Genomic DNA, 26,822 nt, shown 5'->3' on the forward strand with positions numbered 1-26,822 from the left:
AGGCGTCTCACAGTTTTATAGACGTTCCTGCAAAACTTCTATGTTCTGTGCTGCGGACCAACATTACACCTGCTTAGCATTATTATGTTAGCATGTTAGCATGCTGATCTGAGCACTTAGCCCCATGTGCAGCTGCATTGCCTTTTGTTATATCTCCTCTTTTCACTCCTGTAAGTCTGAATGATGTCAGCAATATTCATGCAAAACATTTTAAAGTGTGTAAAAACACCGGTTGTGCAGAATGAAGCGTTAGTTGTGTGGTGGATAGATCACTGCCCTGAGGCGACTCAGCATCCGTCACTGGAGGCTCGGTGTTCGTCTGTGGCTGCCGTCAAATCCCTGAGAAAACATTTTCCTGTTATGCAAATGATTGTTGCCACTGACCAATTTGCAAATTAAGCCAAATGATAACCTGATGTACATCGACTGAACATCAGAGTAAACGGAGAGCAAGCAAAGATGGACAGAGTGCTTCTGCTCATCGTGGCTGCATCAGGCAAGTGGTTTGGATCTTTTATATACTGTATGTTTATTGTTATGGTGCATTGCTGTATTTCTAATGTTAGACCGTACGGGTTGGAAATGATCTATCTTACCCTTGAGAAGTGCCATCTCATTTTAAACGACATTCATACAATAAAAACCCAAAAAGAAGATAATAAAACAAAACCCAATGTGATAATAATCTAAATAAAACAGACAAATATCAAGCAATAAGTCATACAAAAGAGATCACACTTCAGACAGAGCATAGAAATCAAGAATTCATAATTACAGAAAACCTAAAGTCAGTGATGTGATTAATTAAGTTATAAAGGTGTTATAATGAAGTTTTTTTTCCATGAGATGTTGAAGCTCGTCTGTCCTACAGGGCTGTGTGCCGTCTCTCCAGATGGTGTCCGTCACTACCATGTTGTTTATGACCAGAAGAACATGACTGAAGCACAGAGTTACTGCAGAGAAAAGTACACAGATCTGGTCACGATTCGCAGCATGAAGGACGTGGAGGACCTGAACAACGTGGTAGATTTAAGCAGAATGGGCTCCTCTGGAAACGTGAGTTCACTTTCTCCTTTTTTCCATTAAGGCTCCATCAGATGGAGGGAAACTGAACTGTGTGAAGGAATTACACGTTACAGCCGTGATATGTGGTGATTACGTCACGGCTATGAACGGTCAGATTGCTGTTTTACACTTACACACTGGTGGATGAACTGTTAAAGTCTGACGTACTTCTGTTTTTCATATATCTTACACACTTTAGTAGTATTTCCATTGATTTCTACTCCACTACATGACAGAGGCACTGTCAGCAGCACTTTAATGTTGTATCTGTTCAAGGTGGGTTTAAGTTCAACTACTGTTGGGAGGTTTAATCTCTACAAACTGCATCATATTTCATTTGTTAATAACATGTATTGTACCCATAAACTGCATGTGTATGACTGTACCTCAAATCTGAACCTACATAGTAACTAATAACTAAATGTAGGACAGTAAAAGTCCACTGTTTCCCTCTCAAATGTAGCAGAGTAGAAGTATGAAGTGTTTTTAGTATAAAATTCCCTCGTTGTGTTTCCCTGTTGAGCTGCAGAGGAGGGACGGAAACAAAGGGAGGAGATTTTGCAGTAAAGAGACTTAAACTATGGAAATGATCCACTCAATTTAAAGCCTCACATTAACCTCAGACAAACTTTGGAATACGTTTTATATTTCTGAACATACTTTTGCTGTTTCAGTGCACGTACGGGCACCTGAATACTGTTTCAGGAAGAAAATGTGAAGCTTTCTTTTACTGAAACTCAGACTGATCCGATCAAAACTGTAAATGGACACTTTATGGAAACATGTGCCTTTGAGCAGCTTCAAAATCAGGAGGAGGATCTAAAGCTTTACATTACAATTGAAGCTGAAGACGCACAAATCATATGTTGCTTTCAGAGAACCTGGATCGGGCTGCACAGCAGCTGGACGTGGTCGCTGTCAGACAGAAGTTTCTACGCATACGGAGAAGACGAGTTCAGACAGTGGTGGTCTGGAGAACCTAGCAATGCAGACCTGTTAGAAATCTGCACATCTATGTATGATGATGGATTCTGGGGAGACAGGCCTTGTGATCACAGTTTACATGTAATCTGCTGTGACGTCACAGGTGAGAATATTAACTGGTAGTTTAGTTTCTTGACCTCTCTGCTTGTCGATCTAGCATCAGTGAATCAAACTTCATTTGTAAAGCACCTTTTATGAAAGTGTTTTAAAGTGTTTTACAGGGGACTGAGAGCCCACAGTGTAAACTGTCAGATCCTCAGGTAGACGAAGCATAAAACCTAGAAGCTGCTTCACCAGAAGTGTTTGTCCTGAGAGACCTGAGGGCCTCCTGGCTCTCCACAACATGTCAGATTAGTAGACAAGTGGGACGAACACAAAACCTGACGGGGAACCGACACCCCTACTGAGAGCAACAACAGTGGGTGTGTTTTAAAGGGAGTTAAAGCCACAGATGTTTACGCCCCCGACCTCTAGCGGCCGTGATAATTATGACACGGGAGGAGGAAGTCAGGGGGACGACAGAGTCTGGAAACAGAAGACAGATTTTTCCATCAGATGAGACTAAATAAAGACAGAAAACATGTTGATCCAGAACAACAGTGGATGTAGAAACAGGAACTGAAGATCTGTGAACCTCCACAAGAGATACTAGAGACACTATAGACCTCCACTACACACTAACACACTGACTAACTAGCACACACACACACTATAGACCTCCACTACACACTAACACACTGACTAACTAGCACACACACACACTATAGACCTCCACTACACACTGACACACTGACTAACTAGCACACACACACTATAGACCTCCACTACACACTGACACACTGACTAACTAGCACACACACACACTATAGACCTCCACTACACACTAACACACTGACTAACTAGCACACACACACACACACTATAGACCTCCACTACACACTAACACACTGACTAACTAGCACACACACACTATAGACCTCCACTACACACTAACACACTGACTAACTAGCACACACACACTATAGACCTCCACTACACACTAACACACTGACTAACTAGCACACACACACTATAGACCTCCACTACACACTGACACACTGACTAACTAGCACACACACACACACTATAGACCTCCACTACACACTAACACACTGACTAACTAGCACACACACACACACACTATAGACCTCCACTACACACTGACACACTGACTAACTAGCACACACACACACACTATAGACCTCCACTACACACTAACACACTGACTAACTAGCACACACACACACACTATAGACCTCCACTACACACTGACACACTGACTAACTAGCACACACACTATAGACCTCCACTACACACTGACACACTGACTAACTAGCACACACACACACACACTATAGACCTCCACTACACACTAACACACTGACTAACTAGCACACACACACTATAGACCTCCACTACACACTGACACACTGACTAACTAGCACACACACACACTATAGACCTCCACTACACACTGACACACTGACTAACTAGCACACACACACACACTATAGACCTCCACTACACACTGACACACTGACTAACTAGCACACACACACACACTATAGACCTCCACTACACACTGACACACTGACTAACTAGCACACACACACACACACTATAGACCTCCACTACACACTGACACACTGACTAACTAGCACACACACACTATAGACCTCCACTACACACTGACACACTGACTAACTAGCACACACACTATAGACCTCCACTACACACTAACACACTGACTAACTAGCACACACACACTATAGACCTCCACTACACACTAACACACTGACTAACTAGCACACACACACTATAGACCTCCACTACACACTGACACACTGACTAACTAGCACACACACACACACTATAGACCTCCACTACACACTGACACACTGACTAACTAGCACACACACACACACTATAGACCTCCACTACACACTAACACACTGACTAACTAGCACACACACACTATAGACCTCCACTACACACTGACACACTGACTAACTAGCACACACACACTATAGACCTCCACTACACACTGACACACTGACTAACTAGCACACACACACACACTATAGACCTCCACTACACACTGACACACTGACTAACTAGCACACACACACTATAGACCTCCACTACACACTGACACACTGACTAACTAGCACACACACACACACTATAGACCTCCACTACACACTAACACACTGACTAACTAGCACACACACACTATAGACCTCCACTACACACTGACACACTGACTAACTAGCACACACACACACACTATAGACCTCCACTACACACTGACACACTGACTAACTAGCACACACACACTATAGACCTCCACTACACACTAACACACTGACTAACTAGCACACACACACTATAGACCTCCACTACACACTAACACACTGACTAACTAGCACACACACACTATAGACCTCCACTACACACTAACACACTGACTAACTAGCACACACACACTATAGACCTCCACTACACACTGACACACTGACTAACTAGCACACACACACTATAGACCTCCACTACACACTGACACACTGACTAACTAGCACACACACACTATAGACCTCCACTACACACTAACACACTGACTAACTAGCACACACACACTATAGACCTCCACTACACACTGACACACTGACTAACTAGCACACACACACTATAGACCTCCACTACACACTAACACACTGACTAACTAGCACACACACACTATAGACCTCCACTACACACTAACACACTGACTAACTAGCACACACACACTATAGACCTCCACTACACACTAACACACTGACTAACTAGCACACACACACACACACACACACTATAGACCTCCACTACACACTGACACAGTGACTAACTAGCACACACACACTATAGACCTCCACTACACACTGACACAGTGACTAACTAGCACACACACACTATAGACCTCCACTACACACTGACACAGTGACTAACTAGCACACACACACTATAGACCTCCACTACACACTGACACAGTGACTAACTAGCACACACACACTATAGACCTCCACTACACACTAACACACTGACTAACTAGCACACACACACTATAGACCTCCACTACACACTAACACACTGACTAACTAGCACACACACACTATAGACCTCCACTACACACTGACACACTGACTAACTAGCACACACACACTATAGACCTCCACTACACACTAACACACTGACTAACTAGCACACACACACTATAGACCTCCACTACACACTAACACACTGACTAACTAGCACACACACACTATAGACCTCCACTACACACTAACACACTGACTAACTAACACACACACACTATAGACCTCCACTACACACTAACACACTGACTAACTAGCACACACACACACACTATAGACCTCCACTACACACTAACACACTGACTAACTAGCACACACACACTATAGACCTCCACTACACACTAACACACTGACTAACTAGCACACACACACTATAGACCTCCACTACACACTAACACACTGACTAACTAGCACACACACACTATAGACCTCCACTACACACTAACACACTGACTAACTAGCACACACACACACACTATAGACCTCCACTACACACTAACACACTGACTAACTAGCACACACACACACACTATAGACCTCCACTACACACTGACACACTGACTAACTAGCACACACACACACACTATAGACCTCCACTACACACTAACACACTGACTAACTAGCACACACACACACACTATAGACCTCCACTACACACTGACACACTGACTAACTAGCACACACACTATAGACCTCCACTACACACTGACACACTGACTAACTAGCACACACACACACACACACTATAGACCTCCACTACACACTAACACACTGACTAACTAGCACACACACACTATAGACCTCCACTACACACTGACACACTGACTAACTAGCACACACACACACTATAGACCTCCACTACACACTGACACACTGACTAACTAGCACACACACACACACACTATAGACCTCCACTACACACTAACACACTGACTAACTAGCACACACACACTATAGACCTCCACTACACACTGACACACTGACTAACTAGCACACACACACACACTATAGACCTCCACTACACACTGACACACTGACTAACTAGCACACACACACACACTATAGACCTCCACTACACACTGACACACTGACTAACTAGCACACACACACACACACTATAGACCTCCACTACACACTGACACACTGACTAACTAGCACACACACACACACACTATAGACCTCCACTACACACTGACACACTGACTAACTAGCACACACACACTATAGACCTCCACTACACACTGACACACTGACTAACTAGCACACACACTATAGACCTCCACTACACACTAACACACTGACTAACTAGCACACACACACTATAGACCTCCACTACACACTAACACACTGACTAACTAGCACACACACACTATAGACCTCCACTACACACTGACACACTGACTAACTAGCACACACACACACACTATAGACCTCCACTACACACTGACACACTGACTAACTAGCACACACACACACACACTATAGACCTCCACTACACACTAACACACTGACTAACTAGCACACACACACTATAGACCTCCACTACACACTGACACACTGACTAACTAGCACACACACACTATAGACCTCCACTACACACTGACACACTGACTAACTAGCACACACACACACACTATAGACCTCCACTACACACTGACACACTGACTAACTAGCACACACACACTATAGACCTCCACTACACACTGACACACTGACTAACTAGCACACACACACACACTATAGACCTCCACTACACACTAACACACTGACTAACTAGCACACACACACTATAGACCTCCACTACACACTGACACACTGACTAACTAGCACACACACACACACTATAGACCTCCACTACACACTGACACACTGACTAACTAGCACACACACACTATAGACCTCCACTACACACTAACACACTGACTAACTAGCACACACACACTATAGACCTCCACTACACACTAACACACTGACTAACTAGCACACACACACTATAGACCTCCACTACACACTAACACACTGACTAACTAGCACACACACACTATAGACCTCCACTACACACTGACACACTGACTAACTAGCACACACACACTATAGACCTCCACTACACACTGACACACTGACTAACTAGCACACACACACTATAGACCTCCACTACACACTAACACACTGACTAACTAGCACACACACACTATAGACCTCCACTACACACTGACACACTGACTAACTAGCACACACACACTATAGACCTCCACTACACACTAACACACTGACTAACTAGCACACACACACTATAGACCTCCACTACACACTAACACACTGACTAACTAGCACACACACACTATAGACCTCCACTACACACTAACACACTGACTAACTAGCACACACACACACACACACACACACACACTATAGACCTCCACTACACACTGACACAGTGACTAACTAGCACACACACACTATAGACCTCCACTACACACTGACACAGTGACTAACTAGCACACACACACTATAGACCTCCACTACACACTGACACAGTGACTAACTAGCACACACACACTATAGACCTCCACTACACACTGACACAGTGACTAACTAGCACACACACACTATAGACCTCCACTACACACTAACACACTGACTAACTAGCACACACACACTATAGACCTCCACTACACACTAACACACTGACTAACTAGCACACACACACTATAGACCTCCACTACACACTGACACACTGACTAACTAGCACACACACACTATAGACCTCCACTACACACTAACACACTGACTAACTAACACACACACACACACTATAGACCTCCACTACACACTGACACACTGACTAACTAACACACACACACACACACTATAGACCTCCACTACACACTAACACACTGACTAACTAGCACACACACACTATAGACCTCCACTACACACTAACACACTGACTAACTAGCACACACACACTATAGACCTCCACTACACACTGACACACTGACTAACTAGCACACACACACACCATAGACCTCCACTACACACTAACACACTGACTAACTAGCACACACACACTATAGACCTCCACTACACACTAACACACTGACTAACTAGCACACACACACTATAGACCTCCACTACACACTGACACACTGACTAACTAGCACACACACACACCATAGACCTCCACTACACACTAACACACTGACTAACTAGCACACACACACACTATAGACCTCCACTACACACTGACACACTGACTAACTAGCACACACACACTATAGACCTCCACTACACACTAACACACTGACTAACTAATCTGACCTTGACTCTTCCTGAGGGGAAGTTAGTGAACAGGTGAAGATTCATCATGAGACTGGAAGGTGAGCTGTGAGTTACAGCAGCTCTACTGTAACTAACGCTTCACTGTCGACTGTTTTCAGGGACGAATGTGACTTTTGTCCGCATCAGCATGTTGTTGTCGTGGCCTGAGGCCCAGAGCTACTGCAGAGAACACCACACAGACCTGGCCAGTGTGAGAAACATGGCCGAGAACCAGAGGGTAAAGGAGATGTTAGGTCCAGGAGAAGAAGTCTGGATCGGCCTCTTCAGGGGGCCCTGGAAGTGGTTGGATGGAAGTAACTCCCCGTTTAGGTACTGGAGCCTGTCTGAACCTAATAACTACTATAGGAATGAGATGTGTGTGGCTGCAAACTTTGGCATCTCTGGAAAATGGGAGGACTGGCCATGTGACGAGAAGAAAGCTTCCATTTGCTACGAACAAGGTGAGCGGCAACCAGTGATTGAAACAGCGTCTGAATGCTGAAAATGTGCGACAGATGCAGGATGTAACTGCCACATTTTCCCTGTCGTCTTTTAAACTGATTGAATTCTGGGCAGCACCAGAATCATAAAGTTATAATGTTATATGAACAGAATTCATTAAATATTCACAGTTACAGTTGTGACAAAGCAAGTGGTGAGACTGAGTCTGAAGAAAAGCTCCTCTCTGGATCTGAACGACCCGGCTGTGATGGAGGACATCTTGAAGCAGGTAAATCATGTTTGAGCTCTGATTTAAAGCAAAAACTCAACAGCTCAATGTCTCTGAAAGGCCAGTTAAGATGAGATAAAACTGTCTTGATCCCCAGAGGACAAATCCTCGTTACAGCAGTATAAGAAACAGGAAACACACTCAGAGCTGCTGAAAAGGATGAATTAGAACCTCCAGTAAATGACATTCACAAACCTACTTTCATTTACTTTTGATCCTTTTTCTAATCTTTCCAAGTCAATAACACATTTTTCTGTGGTGTCAGGACTCAGAACACATATTTAATGTAGCTCTACACTCAGTAGAAGAAATGTGAGAGTCAGGCAGCAGGTGGACTTGTGATGTGAAGCAGAGTGCTGCTAAACTGGAGCTCCGACATGAGGAACATATAGAAATGATCGCAGAAGGTCATTTAACAAGAGCGCGTTCAGCACAAACCTTTTCTCTGAGCGAGTGATCATGTTGAGGAGTTTTGTGTCTCAGCTCAGACGGAGGCTGAAGGACAAGGGGCTGGACGAGAACGTCAGGCTGAGCTGGAGGAAACAGTCCGATGGAAAAGTCTTCCGCAAGGACGACGAGAAGACGAGGAAGTGCAGGAAGAGAAAAAAAGACGAGTTTTAATGGATGTCTGTCCTCGTGAAATGGGTCAGAATAGAGCTGCAGCGATGATCTTCATCGATTAGTTTCAGCTGTTGTTTCTTTTAGTTGTTTAGTTGTTGTTGCTGTTTCCAGCTTCTCCAACGGGAGGATTTGATGCTTTTTTGTCATATGTGGTCATAAACTAAATATCTTTGTGTTTTAGACTGTCGGTCGATTAAAGTAAGACCTTTAAATGTATCTGCTCGGACAGCGGGAAATGTCTACAATCTAAAGATAATCTGACATAAAACAAGATGAGTAAAGATACTTTAAGAAGAAATAAGATACCATTAGATAAGTTAAGATATTGTCTAAGACACTGGAAGATGGAAAAATGGTACATTTAGTTTGAAATACATGAGAAAATATTAAGTAAGGTTAACAGTTTAGCATTTACCAAAAAATGGAGTAAACTACATTAAATAAGAGAATTGTTTGCACTGCATTGTTATATTATAATCATCCTGTCTATTAAGCATTATAGCACTATTGTATATTTTCTCCTGCTGTGAGCAAATTAAGAATAAAAAGTTTGAGCTTGGACAGAACACCGTCTTTATTCTCTGCCAGCCTCACTAAAATGTTACCGTCCTGCTCTCCTGCTCCAAATGAGTTACCTTTCCTTTAACCTCCTCCTAATCCGCTGGTTTAACGGGTTATCGTTGGAAGACGGGAACAGTCTGAGCAACGAGGACAAAGTTTCTCTTGCACTTTGTCACAATGTTCTATGTAAAGCCCTTTGAATTGCCTTGTTGCAGAAATGTGCCTTTATTGCCTTGAATATATAAAATATTAGAGCAGACATGTCAAACTCAAGGCCCGAGATAATTTCATGTCACGGTAAACAGCACTCCCACCTACAAATACAAATACTACAAATCCCACAATGCACTGAACAGCTGCCGCGCTAGTCAGGACCCGTGCAGCAGCCCCTCCTCCCGCAGGTATAATGACACACCGATCAGCGGATCAATGCATCGATCAGCACCTTTATAGTGACACTTCAGTTCTCAGTTCACTTTGTACAGTTACTCTCTTACACAAGCGTATAAAACATTCACTTTGACATATTTACATCGCAGAATCATTTTCGTGTCACAACAGCAGGAGATGTTGCCGGTTAATTTGGCTGAAAACAGTTTATTTCAATAAGAAATAATATTACTGCTCATAAGCTCCAGCAGTTCTCTCCATCTGTGATGAATTATGTCTATGTACAGAGGCGAGAGTGTGTCCGAAATATGTTACAGACTGTTCCCAGAACGAACCCCCGTGCTGAGCAAAGGCGCGGCGTGTTGGATTTAGTGGGTCATATTAGCAAAAATGGGATAAACAATGATCAGTACCGCTTTGTGTGGTGACAAACGGAGGATCAGACTTATTATTTTAGAGTGTGAGGCCACTAAATCCCACACACTGCTCGCTCAGAATACCGTTTCTCTGTCGTGTCAGAAAGAAATTAAAAGCGCAGATATACACCAAAGAAAAAGTAGAAGAATTCACCTAAAACCTGATAAACAAAACTTAAAAAGAGCGAGAAAAGGCAGAGAAAACTAAACAGAGACTGATGAAACAGCCTAAAAGCTGATTTCTTTTTTTAAATCCTTCACATATCTGTGTGGTTGCTAATTAGCGCGAGCTCGGCCGATACATCCGATTCCGCCTCCTCGGCCACGGCTGTGGTACCTTCAGGTAACTTTGGTACAGCTGTGTGCAAAAACTCCAGCTTCTGACGTCCTTTAAAGGTCCGCTCACACAAGCATTAGGAGAAAAACCACGACTTTCTGCTGCAAAACTCACACATTTAAAAAAAGGAATCGCCGCAAGCCGATGTGACTCTGATGAGGTTCAACCCTGGTTGAGCGTCACCGTCCAGTTCACAGTTGGTACAAAGGGGACAAATACGGCTTTTAAAGACAAATCTGTAACACTGACAACGAAAGTTTCAACCAATACAGCTAAATGCTTCTGAATAAGTTACAGACTGTGCCTTTAAAGACGCACACAGGCTGTGACCAGACTTTAAAACCCTCTGACGATGTTTTTTTTTGCTGTAAAACGGATTCATATCAACTTTAGTACAAAATTTCTGCCTTGAGAAAGATCTACTTTACAAAAGCATCACTGTGAAACTAAATCCTCTCCAAATCCTTTCAAAGGGAAGTTTCGTGAATTATATGGATGTCCAATCGATCAGTTTCAGTCGATCGGTCAATTAGTTTCCGTACACAGACGCCCGTTTGAAAGGATTCGTGTTTCGAGCTCGAACTGGACATCCAGATAAAACGTGGTGAAACCTCCCTTTAATTGTGTCGATCAGCTGTTTACGGTTTGATGGCGAGTTTGTCAGCTGAGCGTCATCCGGTCCAAACAACACGCTCTGTCCCGACAACATGGATGACGGCAGCTGATCAAAAACCAGATCAATAATCGAAGCTGTCGTCACCACGTGGTCACGGCGGCGAGCCGGAGGCGGTGCACCTGCTCAGTTCACCAGTCCACCACCGGAGGGGACGCCGCGCCGTCCCTCCAGACTCAGAGCCGGTGACTCGGTGACTCGCTCCGGACGAGTCCGTCAGGTCGTCTGCCGGCCCCCGTCAGTCCGTTTGGTCGGGGGCCGGGGTCAAAGGTCGGGGGTCACAGTTCGGGGTGTGAGACGTGTCAGCGCCACACCGACAGACGTCTCACGGTGCACAGGTCACGCAGCAGCCGCCTGATTCGCTGTTTGAGCTGCGGGAGGCGGGACAAAGGGTCGGGAGGCTCAAGCTCGCCGGAGTGGTCCAACCAGGACTCCAACACTGGGGGGGCAGAAAGAGAAGGGGGGGGGCAGAAAGAGAGAGAAGGGGGCAGTATGAAAGGGGGGGGCAGAAAGAGAGAGAAGGGGGCAGTAAGAGACAGAGTGTGTATTCCGTGTGTGTGTGTGTGTGTGTGTGTGTTCCATGTGTGTGTGTGTGTGTTCCATGTGTGTGTGTGTGTGTTCCGTGTGTGTGTGTGTGTGTGTGTGTGTGTTCCATGTGTGTGTGTGTGTTCCGTGTGTGTGTGTGTGTGTGTGTTCCATGTGTGTGTGTGTGTTCCGTGTGTGTGTGTGTGTGTGTGTGTTCCATGTGTGTGTGTGTGTTCCGTGTGTGTGTGTGTGTGTGTGTGTTCCATGTGTGTGTGTGTGTGTGTGTGTGTGTGTTACCGTCCAGCTCCCGTTCGATCACGTCCATCCTGTTGCTGATCTGCAGGTGCAGAGCCTCGACGTGCTCCAGCAGGTTCAGCTGACACTCGGCCTCGGACGCCGCTCGAGGCTCCGGTGTGTGCGTCTGGGTGTGCGTGCGCTCGGGGGCGTCCGCGTGTGTGTGTCTCTCTCTTTTGACGTTCCCCTGAGCGTCTGCCTGCGTCACGACCTCGGTAAACGCGGCGCCGTCGGCTGGTTTCCTGTCGTCGTCCTCTGTCGCCGTAACTTCCTGCAACAAACGGAGTCAGACTTCCTGCTTCGTCACGTCAAACGTGGCCGCCGCGGATCAGCTTGTATAAGAACAACAGAGCAAATGTTTGTGGAGCTAAATGGACGACAGCACTATCTACGACCAAAGTGTTGATTAAACGTTCAAAGGATTGTCTACATGAAAAATCATAGAATAAAATACTAATTCTATTAAAGTAAAACGAGCAGTTAAAAAAACATGTATTAATTATCTTGAACATACAGACCATAATATTTTTTTATAACGTTAATATATAAATAACATTTATTTTTATTTGTGCAGTGTATGTTTGTGTGTTGATATAGCCATGTATCATATCAAAGAAGATAAAATAATATGAAGAATATTAAATAATAGTGTTTTTTCTACTGTAGCCCAGCGTCCTCTCCTCCAAAGCCGTCAGAGCTCCGGAGAGAAAAGATGGTTCCACACTTACGAGAAAACGAGAAACGGTCTCATAGCAACAGTGTGTGTACTACACACTGTGTACTACACACTGTGTACTACACACTGTGAGTACTACACACTGTGAGTACTACACACTGTGTACTACACACTGAGTACTACACACTGAGAGTACTACACACTGTCTACTACACACTGTCTACTACACACTGTGAGTGCTACACACTGAGAGTACTACACACTGAGAGTACTACACACTGAGTACTACACACTGAGTACTACACACTGAGTACTACACACTGAGAGTACTACACACTGAGAGTACTACACACTGTCTGTACTACACACTGAGTACTACACACTGTGTACTACACACTGTGTACACACTGTGTACTACACACTGTGAGTACTACACACTGAGTACTACACACTGAGTACTACACACTGAGTACTACACACTGAGTACTACACACTGAGAGTACTACACACTGAGTACTACACACTGTCTGTACTACACACTGTGAGTACTACACACTGTGTACTACACACTAGTGTGTATACTACACACTGTGAGTACTACACACTGAGTACTACACACTGAGAGTACTACACACTGAGAGTACTACACACTGAGAGTGAGTACTACACACTGAGTACTACACACTGAGAGTACTACACACTGAGTACTACACACTGTCTGTACTACACACTGAGTACTACACACTGTGTACTACACACTAGTGTGTATACTACAAACTGAGAGTACTACACTCTGAGAGTACTACACACTGAGTACTACACACTGTCTGTACTACACACTGAGTACTACACACTGTGAGTACTACACACTGAGTACTACACACTGTGAGTACTACACACTGTGAGTACTACACACTGAGTACTACACACTGAGTACTACACACTGTGAGTACTACACACTGTGAGTACTACACACTGTGAGTACTACACACTGTGAGTACTACACACTGTGCACTACACACTGTGAGTACTACACACTGAGTACTACACACTGAGTACTACACACTGTGAGTACTACACACTGTGAGTACTACACACTGTGCACTACACACTGAGTACTACACACTGTGAGTACTACACACTGTGAGTACTACACACTGTGAGTACTACACACTGTGAGTACTACACACTGTGAGTACTACACACTGAGTACTACACACTGTGAGTACTACACACTGTGAGTACTACACACTGAGTACTACACACTGAGTACTACACACTGAGTACTACACACTGTGAGTACTACACACTGTGAGTACTACACACTGAGTACTACACACTGTGCACTACACACTGTGAGTACTACACACTGAGTACTACACACTGAGTACTACACACTGAGTACTACACACTGTGAGTACTACACACTGTGCACTACACACTGTGAGTACTACACACTGAGTACTACACACTGAGCTACACAGTGGGTGAATGATGTCAGAGATGACCTCATGGCGTGGAGCCGGTCAGGTCGTACCTGCGGCTCGGCGTCCTGCTCCTGCTTCACCGTCTGCCGTTCCTTCTCTCTCTCCTCCACTTTTTCCCAGGATGCTCCGGGCTTCTGGTAGCAGTGCTCGCTGCTGACGTAGCAGAGGGGCGTCTCTCCTTTCGGGCCGGGCGCCAGTCTCGCCCCGTCCTCCCATCGCCACGGCAACCTCCACAGCTGCAGGTCGGGGTGGGGCGGAGAGCTGCGTGCACAGACGGACAGACGGGCTGAACACTGAACTCTGGGGGTCGTGAAGACAGAGAGACTGCCCCCCCCCCACCGCCGCTGCCGACTGTACTCACTGCAACAGGCTGATTTTGAGCTGCAGCGCACTGAGGACCTGTTTGAGGTCGTGCGTGTGCGCCAGCAGGCGGCTGGTGTGTGAGATCTTGGAGGCGTTGACCTCGGAGTAGTTCTCCTTCACGCACGACAGGCCAAACATGTGACCTGATATCAGCAGGTCGGGTTCTGACAGGAAACGCTGAGCCCGCCTCCAACCTGGACACGAGTGGCACACACACACACACAACTTACAGATTACGTAGCTGTGTCACTTAACCACTAATTTAACATCCTAAAGCAACATTATGCAACTATTTTACCTGAAAAAACAGCATCAAAATCATTAATTAGTCACACTGAAGAGCTTTTTCACTCTGCACCCCGACTACCTGCCTTTGCTCTGTAAAACTTTAGTTGAGCAGGAGCGACCGTCTTTTCTAACATAACTCTCTGTTCACATCAGCGAGGACTCGACCTGGTCTCACCACACTGACTTCATCACCAAGTCAGCGAGACAGCGGCTCTTCAACGTGGACTCCAGGATCCTCTGCAGCTTCTACAGGTGCACCATTGAGAGCACAGACCACAAACTGTTCTGCCTGCTGCCGTCTGGCCATCGGTACCGCAGCATCCGAGCCCGCAGCAGCAGGCTCAGAGACAGTTTCATCCCCCAGGCCAGAAGACTTTTAAACTGCACATAGTCAATACCTTATTTATATTACTTACTTGATACTGTTAGCAGTGTTACCGGGAACCAGAGACACAAGAATTTCACTGCCAGTGATTGCTTCATGTAACTGCTGAGCATGTGATAATAAAGTCTTTGAATCTTTGAATCTTGAATCTCCTGCTCCATCTTTCAGTAAATGTTCAGATTTGGCTCCCTTTATGATGCAATAAAGCGACCATGTGACCTCCTCCAGCCCTTCAGCAGGCCGCCCACTGTATACACCTCCTGGATACACCTCGCCGTCCGCCATAGTTTTTCCCCTCACTATCACCTAACTCGAAGACGTGGAAGGTGAGAGTGAAGCAGCAGGTTTTTTCTGTTTTCCTAAAAATGGAGCGAAACAGCTGCAGCAGCCACGTCCGCTATGAGAACAACAATGTAAACCTGCTGTGGTAGGACGTCTAAATGCAAATATGAGCTTTGAAATGAGGAGAATATGTGTTCTTTCACCACCACTGCTTTTTATAAGAAGAAACTAGCTCGGTATTCTCAGCATGGACAAACACAATCTTGCATAATGTTGCTTTAATTTTGAACTCCTTAAAACAACAGGACGATCCTACCTGCGGTGTGTCTGCAGTAGTAGCAGATGTAGTTGTGTGGGACGTTGTCTTCGTATAAACCCATACAGGTGCCATGCTGCCAGCACAGACACGACTCACACTGCACAGACAGGCAGACGGGATTAAAGCAATCTGTTCCCTTCACAACTAGTAAAGTGCACTTGTCCTTTAATTGAATGGAAAAGCCGCAGTTACAGAAATGTCACCTGTGCAAGAGTTATGTGTGTGAGTGAGTGTGTGTGTGTGTGTGTGTGTGTGTGTGTGTTACCTGGATCATGAAGTCGTTCTCCTCGTCCACCTCGCACACACACCTCACCACCTCACAGTCCTCTGTCTCCATAGCAACGGGCCACGAGGGCGTGTCCTCTCCGCTCTCGGCTGTCAGGGTCGACCAGTCGCTGCCGTCGTCCACTGAAAGCGAGACGTGCCGCAGTTAGAGACGAGCCACCGGCGGCCGATTTCCTTACATTTAAAAACTTAAGTAAGGTGTGTGTGTGTGTGTGTGTGTGTGTGTGTGAGAGGGTTCCCACCGTGTGTGTGTGTGTCCTGATGTTCACCGGACAGCTTCAGAGTGATCGGAGGTCTGTCTGAGTTCTCATCATCACTGCTGCCGATTCCTGACGAGAAGAAAGAAACAGTAGAATAAATGCTCACACCAACACTCAGTCATTAATCTGGTACTCTTAACACTACAGATAATACACAAATAAATCAGCCACAGCAGAGGTTTTCAAACGATCAAGTGTGGGGGAAGCTAAAGGAGAAATGCAAATCACCTCAGCCAGCAGCCACCAAACGGGCTGCAATGGCTGCAACGTGATCCTTTGGGACACCAAAGTTTGAGCAGAGTATTATTATTATTTTGTTCAACCAGAAACAGCTGTTATATTGCTCTCTTCAAAGCCACCAGACTCCATTGAGAAAAACAATAATTTTGCCCCGCAGAACCTGTGAGTTACACACCTACCGCTGCCTTGTTCAGTTAGTTTGTTTATGTTATTGTGTGTTACACAAATATTGTGTTGGACCCAAACTAACCTTTTAAAACACCAAAGTCAAACAATAAGACAGTCAGACTAACTGATTGAAGCAGCAGCAGACCAGCAGCTCCGGTGTCCTGTGAGCTAAAATCCCTGTTTTAGTGAATGTAGTCTGGTGTGTGTGCTGTTTGTGGTTAAACCAAAAGGATCTTCCAGGTCTCTCTCTGTAGGGATCCTTTCCATAATGCTGTCAGACACTTAGAATAACACTCTGAGCCTGTCAGTGGCTAAAAAGTTTGGCGGCTGCCTCCTGAGGAGATCTACTGGACCAATTCCAAAACTTTCAGTACCTACCAGTCATTTAGACACCACTATATGCACAAATAGGACAGAGGTTTAAAAATACCAGAGCCCCTTTTACAGTTGTGACACACAGCTCATCACAACTCAAATCTGTGTGATGCCTTCAGTTTGCTTAATTAGTCAGACCAACTATCCAAAAAAACATTTCAAGCATTCTGTTACTCAGCAGAAACATTTCCAGTGAACTTTAAGAGTTGTTTTCTTGGTCTGAAACAGCTCATTCATGATCGGTGTGGTGACAGATTCTTTGTGTGAGTTTCAATAACTCTATGCAGCCTCATCTTTATTTCATTTCTGTGTTTCCTGGAAATATTTGTGTAGTTGGGGGGATTTCAACTGATTGTAGTTGTGCCACATGTCTGAGTCTAAATCCTTCTAAAGGATGTGGTTAGAAGTTACTCTTCACTAACTGTCCACTGACCTGTACCTGACTGACTTTTCTTCTTCTTCTTCTTCTTTTTCTTCTTCTTTAGTTTAATCCTCAGGAAGTTCTTCCTCTCCTTTCTGTCCTGCCCTCTTGTCTTCTCCCTCTCTCCGTCCTTCTTCACTTCTGCTTACAGACAGGCAGGTCAGACGGGTAAGACAGACACAAGTGCTGCTGGCTGAACTGTGAAAGCTGAGCGGGCGGTAAATAAGCTTCCTCAAGTTGAACCACAGTTTAACCTCAAACTTTGCATTCAAACAGAGATGATATCTGTTATTTTGAAATTTGAGCCCTATTTTATATAATTTGGTCTCTGACTAGTAGGTACAGTAGATTTCCTCTGCCAGTGGTCACAAAACAGGCTGCAACGTGATCCTTTGGGACAACTGCACCTGATCACAGTAGGTCCACTAAAAGAGCTTGTTTGATCCACTGACAGGCTCAGAGTGTTATTCTAAGTGTGTGACAGCATCATGGAAAGGATCCCTACAGAGAGAGACCTGGAAGATCCTTTTGGTTTAACCACAAACAGACTACATTCACTAAAACAGGGATTTTAGAGAACAGGACACAGGAGCTGCTGGTCTGTTGCAGCCTCGACCAATTACTCTGTTTGTGTTAGTGTGTGTTCCACAAATATTGTGTTGGATCCAAACTAACCCTTTGAAACACCAAAGTCACACAATAACACAAACAAACGATCCGATCAAGGCAGCGATAGATCGGCAACTGCTGGGCTCTGCAAGTTACAATAACTGTTTTTGTCAATGGAGTTTGGTGGCTTTGAAATAAACAAATAAACCAAAAGGATCTTCCAGGTCTCTCTCTGTAGGGATCCTTTCCATGATGCTGTCACACACTTAGAATAACACTCTGAGCCTGTCAGTGGATCAAACAAGCTCTTTTAGTGGACCTACTGTGATCAGGTGCAGTTGTCCCAAAGGATCATGTTGCAGCCTGTTTCTCAGATGTCATTCAGACACCAAACTACGCTGTAAAAATACTAAAGCTCTCCTTAAATACTGTTATACAAAATGCATCCGTCCTACCTGTTGCCATGGCGCTGCCGTGCTCTCTGTCGTCACGGTGACAGGAGCTGTCCTGGTCCTCGCTCTTCCTCTCTGGCACGAAGTCACTCCCCTTGGAAGACGACCGCTTCCTCCTACAACAACGGCAGTCAGTGTCAGACACAACTTTCCTTCCCGTGAAGCTCCTGCTGAGGGAGTCGAACCGTCAGCCTACCTGGGCGCCGCCTCCCGCTCGCCTCCTCGCTCGTCCAGCTGCTGGTCGGAGTGGTAGTACTTGATGTGGTAGTGCAGCAGGCTGGCCTTCCTGAACGACTTGGTACAGTCCGCTGCGGGACATTTGAAGGGGTTGTGGTCCAGTTCGATGGAGAGGATGGGAGGAGGCTGGTTCTTTATCACCCTGTACACTGAGAGAGGAACAAAGTAAAGTGTGTGTTTGTAAGGAGTAGAGCTGCTTTGACCAAACTGTGTCTAAATCTAATACTCAAAGCAGGGTTTCATACAAACACTCAGGTGCTGTATCAGCCGGAGGGAGCACAGCTGAATGATCATTAAGGGTTGTTATTAAAAGGTGGTTATTGGTGTTTCTGCTTATTGTCCTCATTGTGGCCTCCATAGACCTCCACTACACACTAACACACTGACTAACTAGCACACACACACACTATAGACCTCCACTACACACTAACACACTGACTAACTAGCACACACACACACTATAGACCTCCACTACACACTAACACACTGACTAACTAGCACACACACACACTATAGACCTCCACTACACACTGACACACTGACTAACTAGCACACACACACTATAGACCTCCACTACACACTAACACACTGACTAACTAGCACACACACACACTATAGACCTCCACTACACACTAACACACTGACTAACTAGCACACACACACACACTATAGACCTCCACTACACACTAACACACTGACTAACTAGCACACACACACACTATAGACCTCCACTACACACTGACACACTGACTAACTAGCACACACACACTATAGACCTCCACTACACACTAACACACTGACTAACTAGCACACACACACACACTATAGACCTCCACTACACACTAACACACTGACTAACTAGCACACACACACACACACTATAGACCTCCACTACACACTAACACACTGACTAACTAGCACACACACACACACACTATAGACCTCCACTACACACTAACACACTGACTAACTAGCACACACACACACACACACACACACACACACACACACACACTATAGACCTCCACTACACACTGACACACTGACTAACTAGCACACACACACACACACTATAGACCTCCACTACACACTAACACACTGACTAACTAGCTCTTTAACCCCTTGGTGACCAGCTGGCTGATACTGTTGTTACCAGTGGATGCTGGGGGGGGGGGGGGGGGCTCTCTGCTGCAAAAACAATGAATCCTCTGTCTGTCATAGCTTTTATTTTAGATCTGTTTAAACAGGATCATGCTAACAACATCTTCCACGGTGGGGGGCCTGGTACCCTCACTTCATTTTACCGTCCTGTTCTCGTTCACTAAAATGACACCCGTCTGCCTGAATCACAGACACACGGCCCGACCCTGTGTGCAGGCTGCGTGGTGTGTGAGTGCACTCACGGGGCTCTCTGCTGAATTTGTGCGTGGTGGGCAGGTGGGCCTGACGCTCCAACAGGACGTCTGAGAGGGAGACAGAAGGACAGAGGCTGAGATGAGACAACAGGCTGTTAGAGGAGCACGACCGCCAAACTATTCTGAAAAATACACATCAGTTACAGCTTTTTTCTCTCAGAAACTACGGTTGAGAAGTCGAGCCTTGAAGCCGTTACCTCTGTCGACGTGCTCGGCGTTGGAGGGGGCCGGCTGGCTCCAGTCGGCTGTGATTGGCTCGTTCTGAGCTCCACTGCTTCTGCCTGAGAGAGGAGCGATTCATTAGCGGCGTGACGGCGGACAGTGAACGCCTCACTTTGAAGCTTCAGTCCTAACGTCGACAATCAAACGCTGCATCTTTGTGTTTTACTTTAAAGTCTCACTTTTATTTCAGTTGAGCAAAATATTTTTTAACATTTAGTTTCTAGCTTTGATTCAAGATTCAAGATGTTTATTGTCACTCCGATTCTTCACTGTAGAAAAGTGTTTATAAAGAAAAATATATAAAAATAAAGACATATGAAGGGAGGAGGAGGAGGAGGAGGGGAAGAGGAGAAGGTGGAAAGAAATGGAGGAGGAAGAAAGGGAGAGGAGAGGAAAGGGGGAGGAGGAAGAAAGGAAGAGGAGAGGAAAGGGGGAGGAGGAGGAGGATAGGAGGGGGAGGATAGGAGGGAGAGGAGAGGAAAGGGGGGGGAGGAGGAGGAGGATAGGAGGGAGAGGATAGGAGGGGGGATAGGGAGGAGAGAAGGTGGAAAGAGAAGGAGGAGGAGTCGAGGAGGATAGGAGGAAAAGAAGGAAGAAAGGAGGAAGAGGGGAGGAGGAGGATAGGAGGGGAGAAGGAGGAGAGGGAGGAGAGGAAGAGGAAGAGGAGGGCAGAGGAGGATGGGAAGAGGAGAGAAGGTGGAAAGAGATAGAGGAGGAGTTGAGGAGGAAAAGAAGGAGGTTGTTATATAGTGACCATAATAAGCTCGATGACGGCCTGATAAAATGACCGCAGACATTTGAAGCTTCACTCAGAATCCTTGAAAGAAGTTTCGAATGTATAAAACTGACGTCCAGGTGAGAACTCACCTGCACCAATCAGCTCTGAGGGCGTTTACCTGACAGGTGTGTGTGTGTGTGTGGAGATCAGGGTCAGACGTGGCGTGACTTACCGTCATCTGTTTTCTTCTTTGCTGGTGGATGGGAGGATGAAGCTTCTGCCTTCCTCTTCCTCTCCTCCTGCCCTTCCTCAGCTCCATCTTTCTCCTCTGGTGTCACCTTCTGCTCCATCTCTTCTTCCTCCATCTTCTTCTTCTCATCCTCCTCCTCTTCCTCCTCCTCTCTCTGTCCGTCGTCCTCCTCCTCGCTCTCCCCTTCCTCCCATCCCTCGCTTCCCACCGCACTCTTCTCAGATCTGGACTTCTGCGCACACACACACACACACACACACACACACACACACACACACGTAGGATCACAGGAGCTGTGATTGGAGAAGACAGTCAGATGAGGACCAATGAGAGTGAAGGATTTCTTACCTCCTGAAAGGGTTTGACCTTGGTGGGCTTCACAGTGCGAACCACGCCGTCATAGAAACGTACTGTGTAGGAATCTGACACACACACACACACACACACACACACACACACACACACACACACACACACACACACACACACACACACACACACACACACACACACACACACACACACACACACACACAGGTCCCGTATTATGCAAGACATCCTTTTCTCTGTCTTTTCAGCATAAATGTGCGTCCAGAGACCACAAAGACCGTCCTCTCTCTGTTTTTCCTCCTCCATCTTTCAGTACATTTGAGTGAAAACGCTCCTTTTAGATTTGCCTCCCTTTATGATGTCATAACGGGGGGGTGGGGGGGGGGTCTGTTGATCATGTGACCTCCTCCAGTCCTTCAGCAGGCCGACTGTCCCCACCCACTGAAATCCTCCTAAATCCACCACCGATTCTTCCCCCTCTAGCAAGAAATGCTCATGTGCTGCTTAGCCGCTAACGGGACACTTCTGAAACGCACCGCAGCGCCTCTGGTGGGATTTAAAGCGTTCAGCTCAGCTCAGACAGCCGTGTCACAGCCGGAACGAGATGCAGACGCTCCCGATGGGATTTTTAACTGCTGCGCACATGATGGATAAAGAACTTTTTGGGAGCGTTTTCCTTAAATTTCTCCTCAGAGAAATTTAGACCATTTTAGACTTCATAACAACGGCACTGTACAATCTTTTTTCCAATATTTGTTTCCATTGATTAAATGTTTGGTCTGTAAAAGGCTGGAAAAAAGGGAAAAACTTGCCTGACTTGTCTCATTTTGTCTGAAAAATACTAGATAACACAACAAATCATTAGAGAGCTGAGAATTCCCAGAACACGCTGTTTGACAATCAATCAACGGCAAGAATTGCCGTTGATTGATTCTCTGTGGACTGACTCATGTATTATTAAAGCGATCGCTGCAGCTCTGATGTACAGCAGCATAACATCAGGTGTAAAAGGTGAAACGGAGCCTCACCGTCCCTGTTGACTCGGAGGATTTTGGCCGGGTAGAAGCGACAGTCAGTCCAACAGGCCAGGACCTTCGTACCCGAAACAAACACCTGAGAGACAATAAGAAAAAAAAAAAATCAACAAAGTCCAACGAGGTAAACAGAGAAGACGCTGCAACATCCTCGTACGTTCACACGATTCTTATGTTTTGTCTCAGTCTTGACTCCCTCTTTTCAGGGACAACAAATCCAACTAATTATCGTGACTAGAAGTGTCCCTGGCAGGATGCTGATGGTTAAATATCAGGACAGACCAGATTTAACACATGTACATCCCACACACACACACACACGACACACGTTCAGACCGCCGTCATACCGGCTGCGAGCACGGCGGGTTCAGGCCCTGCCTCCTCAGGCTGACGCGCTCCAGTGGCCGCAGGTACGGCGAGCTCCACTGGAACCATTCATCGTGTCGACGGCTCCACTGGCGGTAGTGGATCAGGACCCGCTCTTTGTCGTAGTCGATCTTCTCGATCGTGGCTGGGTACCTGACAGCATGACAAAAACAGGGTGAGATTTTAGGACTCAAAATCTGAAAGTGAGCTGAATGAACAGAGTTTGATTACACACAGAAATCAAAGTGAGTGTGTGTGTGTGTGTGTGTGTGTGTGTGTGTGTGTGTGCGCGTGTGTGTGGTCCAGACCAGTTTTTATGGCAGTCTCTGGCTTCTAGCTGAGCTCCGACCTCAAAGATGATCCCTGACCTGTCCGGAGGAGTCTTCATCTGGCAAAAAGAGACCAAAAATCACTCCAGCAAAAATTAATTTCTGCCTTTATTAAACTATTTTTAACTATTAAACTATATTTTATTTTGGTAATATTATAGATTTCTGGTGTTACAGTAGCAGCATAGAAAGTTAAAGTGACCACCACCATGAATACAAACAAATAAGCGAAGTACCACATCAACAATAAGAATTAACAAAAAAAGGTAAAAATTTTCAAGTTGAATAAATAAGTAAAATAAAGGTAAATAAATACAAAATGCAATATACACTATAAAATGTACCAAATGCAATATGCAGAGTAAAAATGCCAAATGCAGTGTAAAATAAACTATAAAAAAGAAATGTAGTGGAAGTGTAAAGTGACAAACCAATGCAGTTTTAATTTTCTTTAATAGAAAATATTTGCACGTGTCATTATTATCACTTAAGAGCTGTTTATGTTTATAACAAGAGTCAAACCCTGTAAAAGCAGTTTCTGTAGAGACTGGACGTTAGCAGGTTACGTGGTTACGTCTACTGTACATTACGTGATGACGACATACATACAGCACGTCGCTGATGTCTCAGAGATAACGGTTGCACCGAAACTTTAACTTCATACATTTCCACGCACGGAGCCTGAATTACGAGTGATATATGACGCGCGCATTAGAAAAAAGAAAAAGCATAAACAAAAAAACTCAAGCAGCGTTTAATAAATGAAAGAAACTGTTGTTTTTCTCTCTTTTTTTGACATTTCTGTTTCTGACCTGTTAGCTTCTTCTGTGAAAGAAGCTGATTGGCTGAGGACGCCTATTCGGCATTCTCATTGGTCGTCTTCTGCTAATCAGTCAAGAATAAGTCCCGCCCCTCGGGAGCCTCTCAGCTATTTGACAGAGGCTAAATGCTAATGCTAACTATGTCAGTGTTAGCTTCACCAAAAAAAAGCACCAAACTATGACTTCAAACGAAACGCGAAATGCTTCGAAATTGCACGTTCGTGAGCCCCGGCTACATTAGAAAGGAGACAACCAAATGTTCGGGGTTGTTCATTAAACTCGCCCAGTTAAAACAGAGTAGTTCTTCTCTCCATTGACTGTGAACGGATAAGCTAACGCAGCTAACTGTTAGCATCCGCTGAGAGCTCAGTCAGAGAAGTCACAGTGACAGCTGCGCGCGGATCAAAGTTTCGTGGCGGCAGATGAGCTGTCACAGAAGCTGAAACCTTCCTAAAGTCGTCTCCGCTGTTCGGCTGTAATTATGAGCCCAAAATCTGTAAATTAGCAACACAAAAGCTTGTTTACCTCTCGAGCTACTTCTGCACTGCACTCTTCATACTGTGATGACCGCAGGGCGCATGCGCGAAGGACGCCGTTCAGCTGGTTTGTGTTTATGTGTCTGAGTGCTGAGCTCTGTGTTTCCTGAGGAGGACACTCAAAACCAGCCCTGCTTTCAATATCTACAACAACCAGGTACATTCCCAAACAGGTTTTTATTTCTTATTTATCTTGGTATTTTGTTCAGATAGATAGATAGATAGATAGAAATACTTTATTGATCCCCGGGGGGAAATTCTGGTGTTACAGTAGCAGCATATAAAGTTAAAGTGACCACCACCATGAATACAAACAAATAAGCAAAAAAAAAAAAAAAAAAAAGTACCAGATCAACAATAAGAATTACCAAGAAAAAAATTGCAAGGTAAGTAAATAAGTAAAATAAATACAAAATATAATACACAGTATAAAAAGTACCAAATGCAATATGCAGAGTAAAAATGGCAAATACAGAAGTACAAAATGAACACTGCAGTGTGAAATAAACTATAAAAAAAGAAATGAACTTGAAGTGTAAAGTGGCAAACCGTAGTGCAAGTTAAATAAAAACCGTAGTGCAAGTTTAAGAACAGCAGTAACATGTTAAATGAATGTTAAATGGCAGAGGGTGCTGAGAGCTCTCTGCCAGCCAGAGGTGAGTTATGTAATATCAACCATAAAATGTGCAAATACTCACAGCATGACTTATAAGAATATGTGCAATGTGCAAGTCTTGTCTAGACAAGACAAGACAGTATGGAAATAAAACCAAAGGACATATGCACAGAGGAAAAGCTTAAGCCCACACAGCCAGTAGGAAAATAATAATTTCCAAAGCTTAAGAAAGTGTGCATGCCAAACAGAAA

At 45.1% G+C, this 26,822-nt stretch overlaps 2 protein-coding genes across 2 annotated transcripts; one reads left to right on the top strand and one right to left on the bottom strand.

The window, feature by feature from the left end:
• The first annotated feature begins 880 nt into the window (after positions 1-880).
• Positions 881-10,447, top strand: LOC139210109 (C-type mannose receptor 2-like). Its single transcript, XM_070840080.1, has 5 exons — positions 881-1,056; positions 1,942-2,152; positions 8,660-9,001; positions 9,173-9,270; positions 9,754-10,447. Exons 1-5 carry the CDS (start codon positions 934-936, stop codon positions 9,889-9,891), a joined length of 912 nt encoding a protein of 303 aa, XP_070696181.1. The 5' UTR covers positions 881-933; the 3' UTR covers positions 9,892-10,447.
• On the bottom strand, positions 10,378-25,976 carry LOC139210108 (PHD finger protein 20-like). Its single transcript, XM_070840079.1, has 18 exons — positions 25,945-25,976; positions 24,578-24,657; positions 24,251-24,422; positions 23,898-23,982; positions 22,888-22,961; positions 22,522-22,771; positions 21,547-21,630; positions 21,338-21,397; positions 19,894-20,083; positions 19,701-19,813; positions 18,649-18,777; positions 17,415-17,501; positions 17,153-17,295; positions 16,885-16,984; positions 15,612-15,807; positions 15,301-15,511; positions 13,091-13,358; positions 10,378-12,707 (listed from the first exon to the last, which is right to left on the bottom strand). The coding sequence occupies exons 2-18, from the start codon at positions 24,655-24,657 to the stop codon at positions 12,571-12,573; spliced, it is 2,379 nt and encodes a 792-aa protein (XP_070696180.1). The 5' UTR covers positions 25,945-25,976; the 3' UTR covers positions 10,378-12,570.
• Positions 25,977-26,822: the final 846 nt, after the last annotated feature.

This window comes from Pempheris klunzingeri, chromosome 11 (assembly GCF_042242105.1).
Source record: "Pempheris klunzingeri isolate RE-2024b chromosome 11, fPemKlu1.hap1, whole genome shotgun sequence".
Classification (NCBI taxonomy): Eukaryota; Metazoa; Chordata; class Actinopteri; order Acropomatiformes; family Pempheridae; genus Pempheris; species Pempheris klunzingeri.

Coding starts and splice junctions, on each gene's coding strand:
- LOC139210108 (XM_070840079.1), bottom strand. CDS start 24,657: ATGAAGACTCCTCCGGACAGGTCAGGGATCATCTTTGAGGTCGGAGCT. Junction 21,398..21,546: donor CGCCGAGCACGTCGACAGAG/GTAACGGCTTCA, acceptor TCTCCCTCTCAG/ACGTCCTGTTGGAGCGTCAG. Junction 16,985..17,152: donor AGAACGACTTCATGATCCAG/GTAACACACACA, acceptor CTGTCTGTGCAG/TGTGAGTCGTGTCTGTGCTG.
- LOC139210109 (XM_070840080.1), top strand. CDS start 934: ATGACTGAAGCACAGAGTTACTGCAGAGAAAAGTACACAGATCTGGTC. Junction 1,057..1,941: donor GAATGGGCTCCTCTGGAAAC/GTGAGTTCACTT, acceptor TGTTGCTTTCAG/AGAACCTGGATCGGGCTGCA. Junction 9,002..9,172: donor TTCCATTTGCTACGAACAAG/GTGAGCGGCAAC, acceptor AAATATTCACAG/TTACAGTTGTGACAAAGCAA.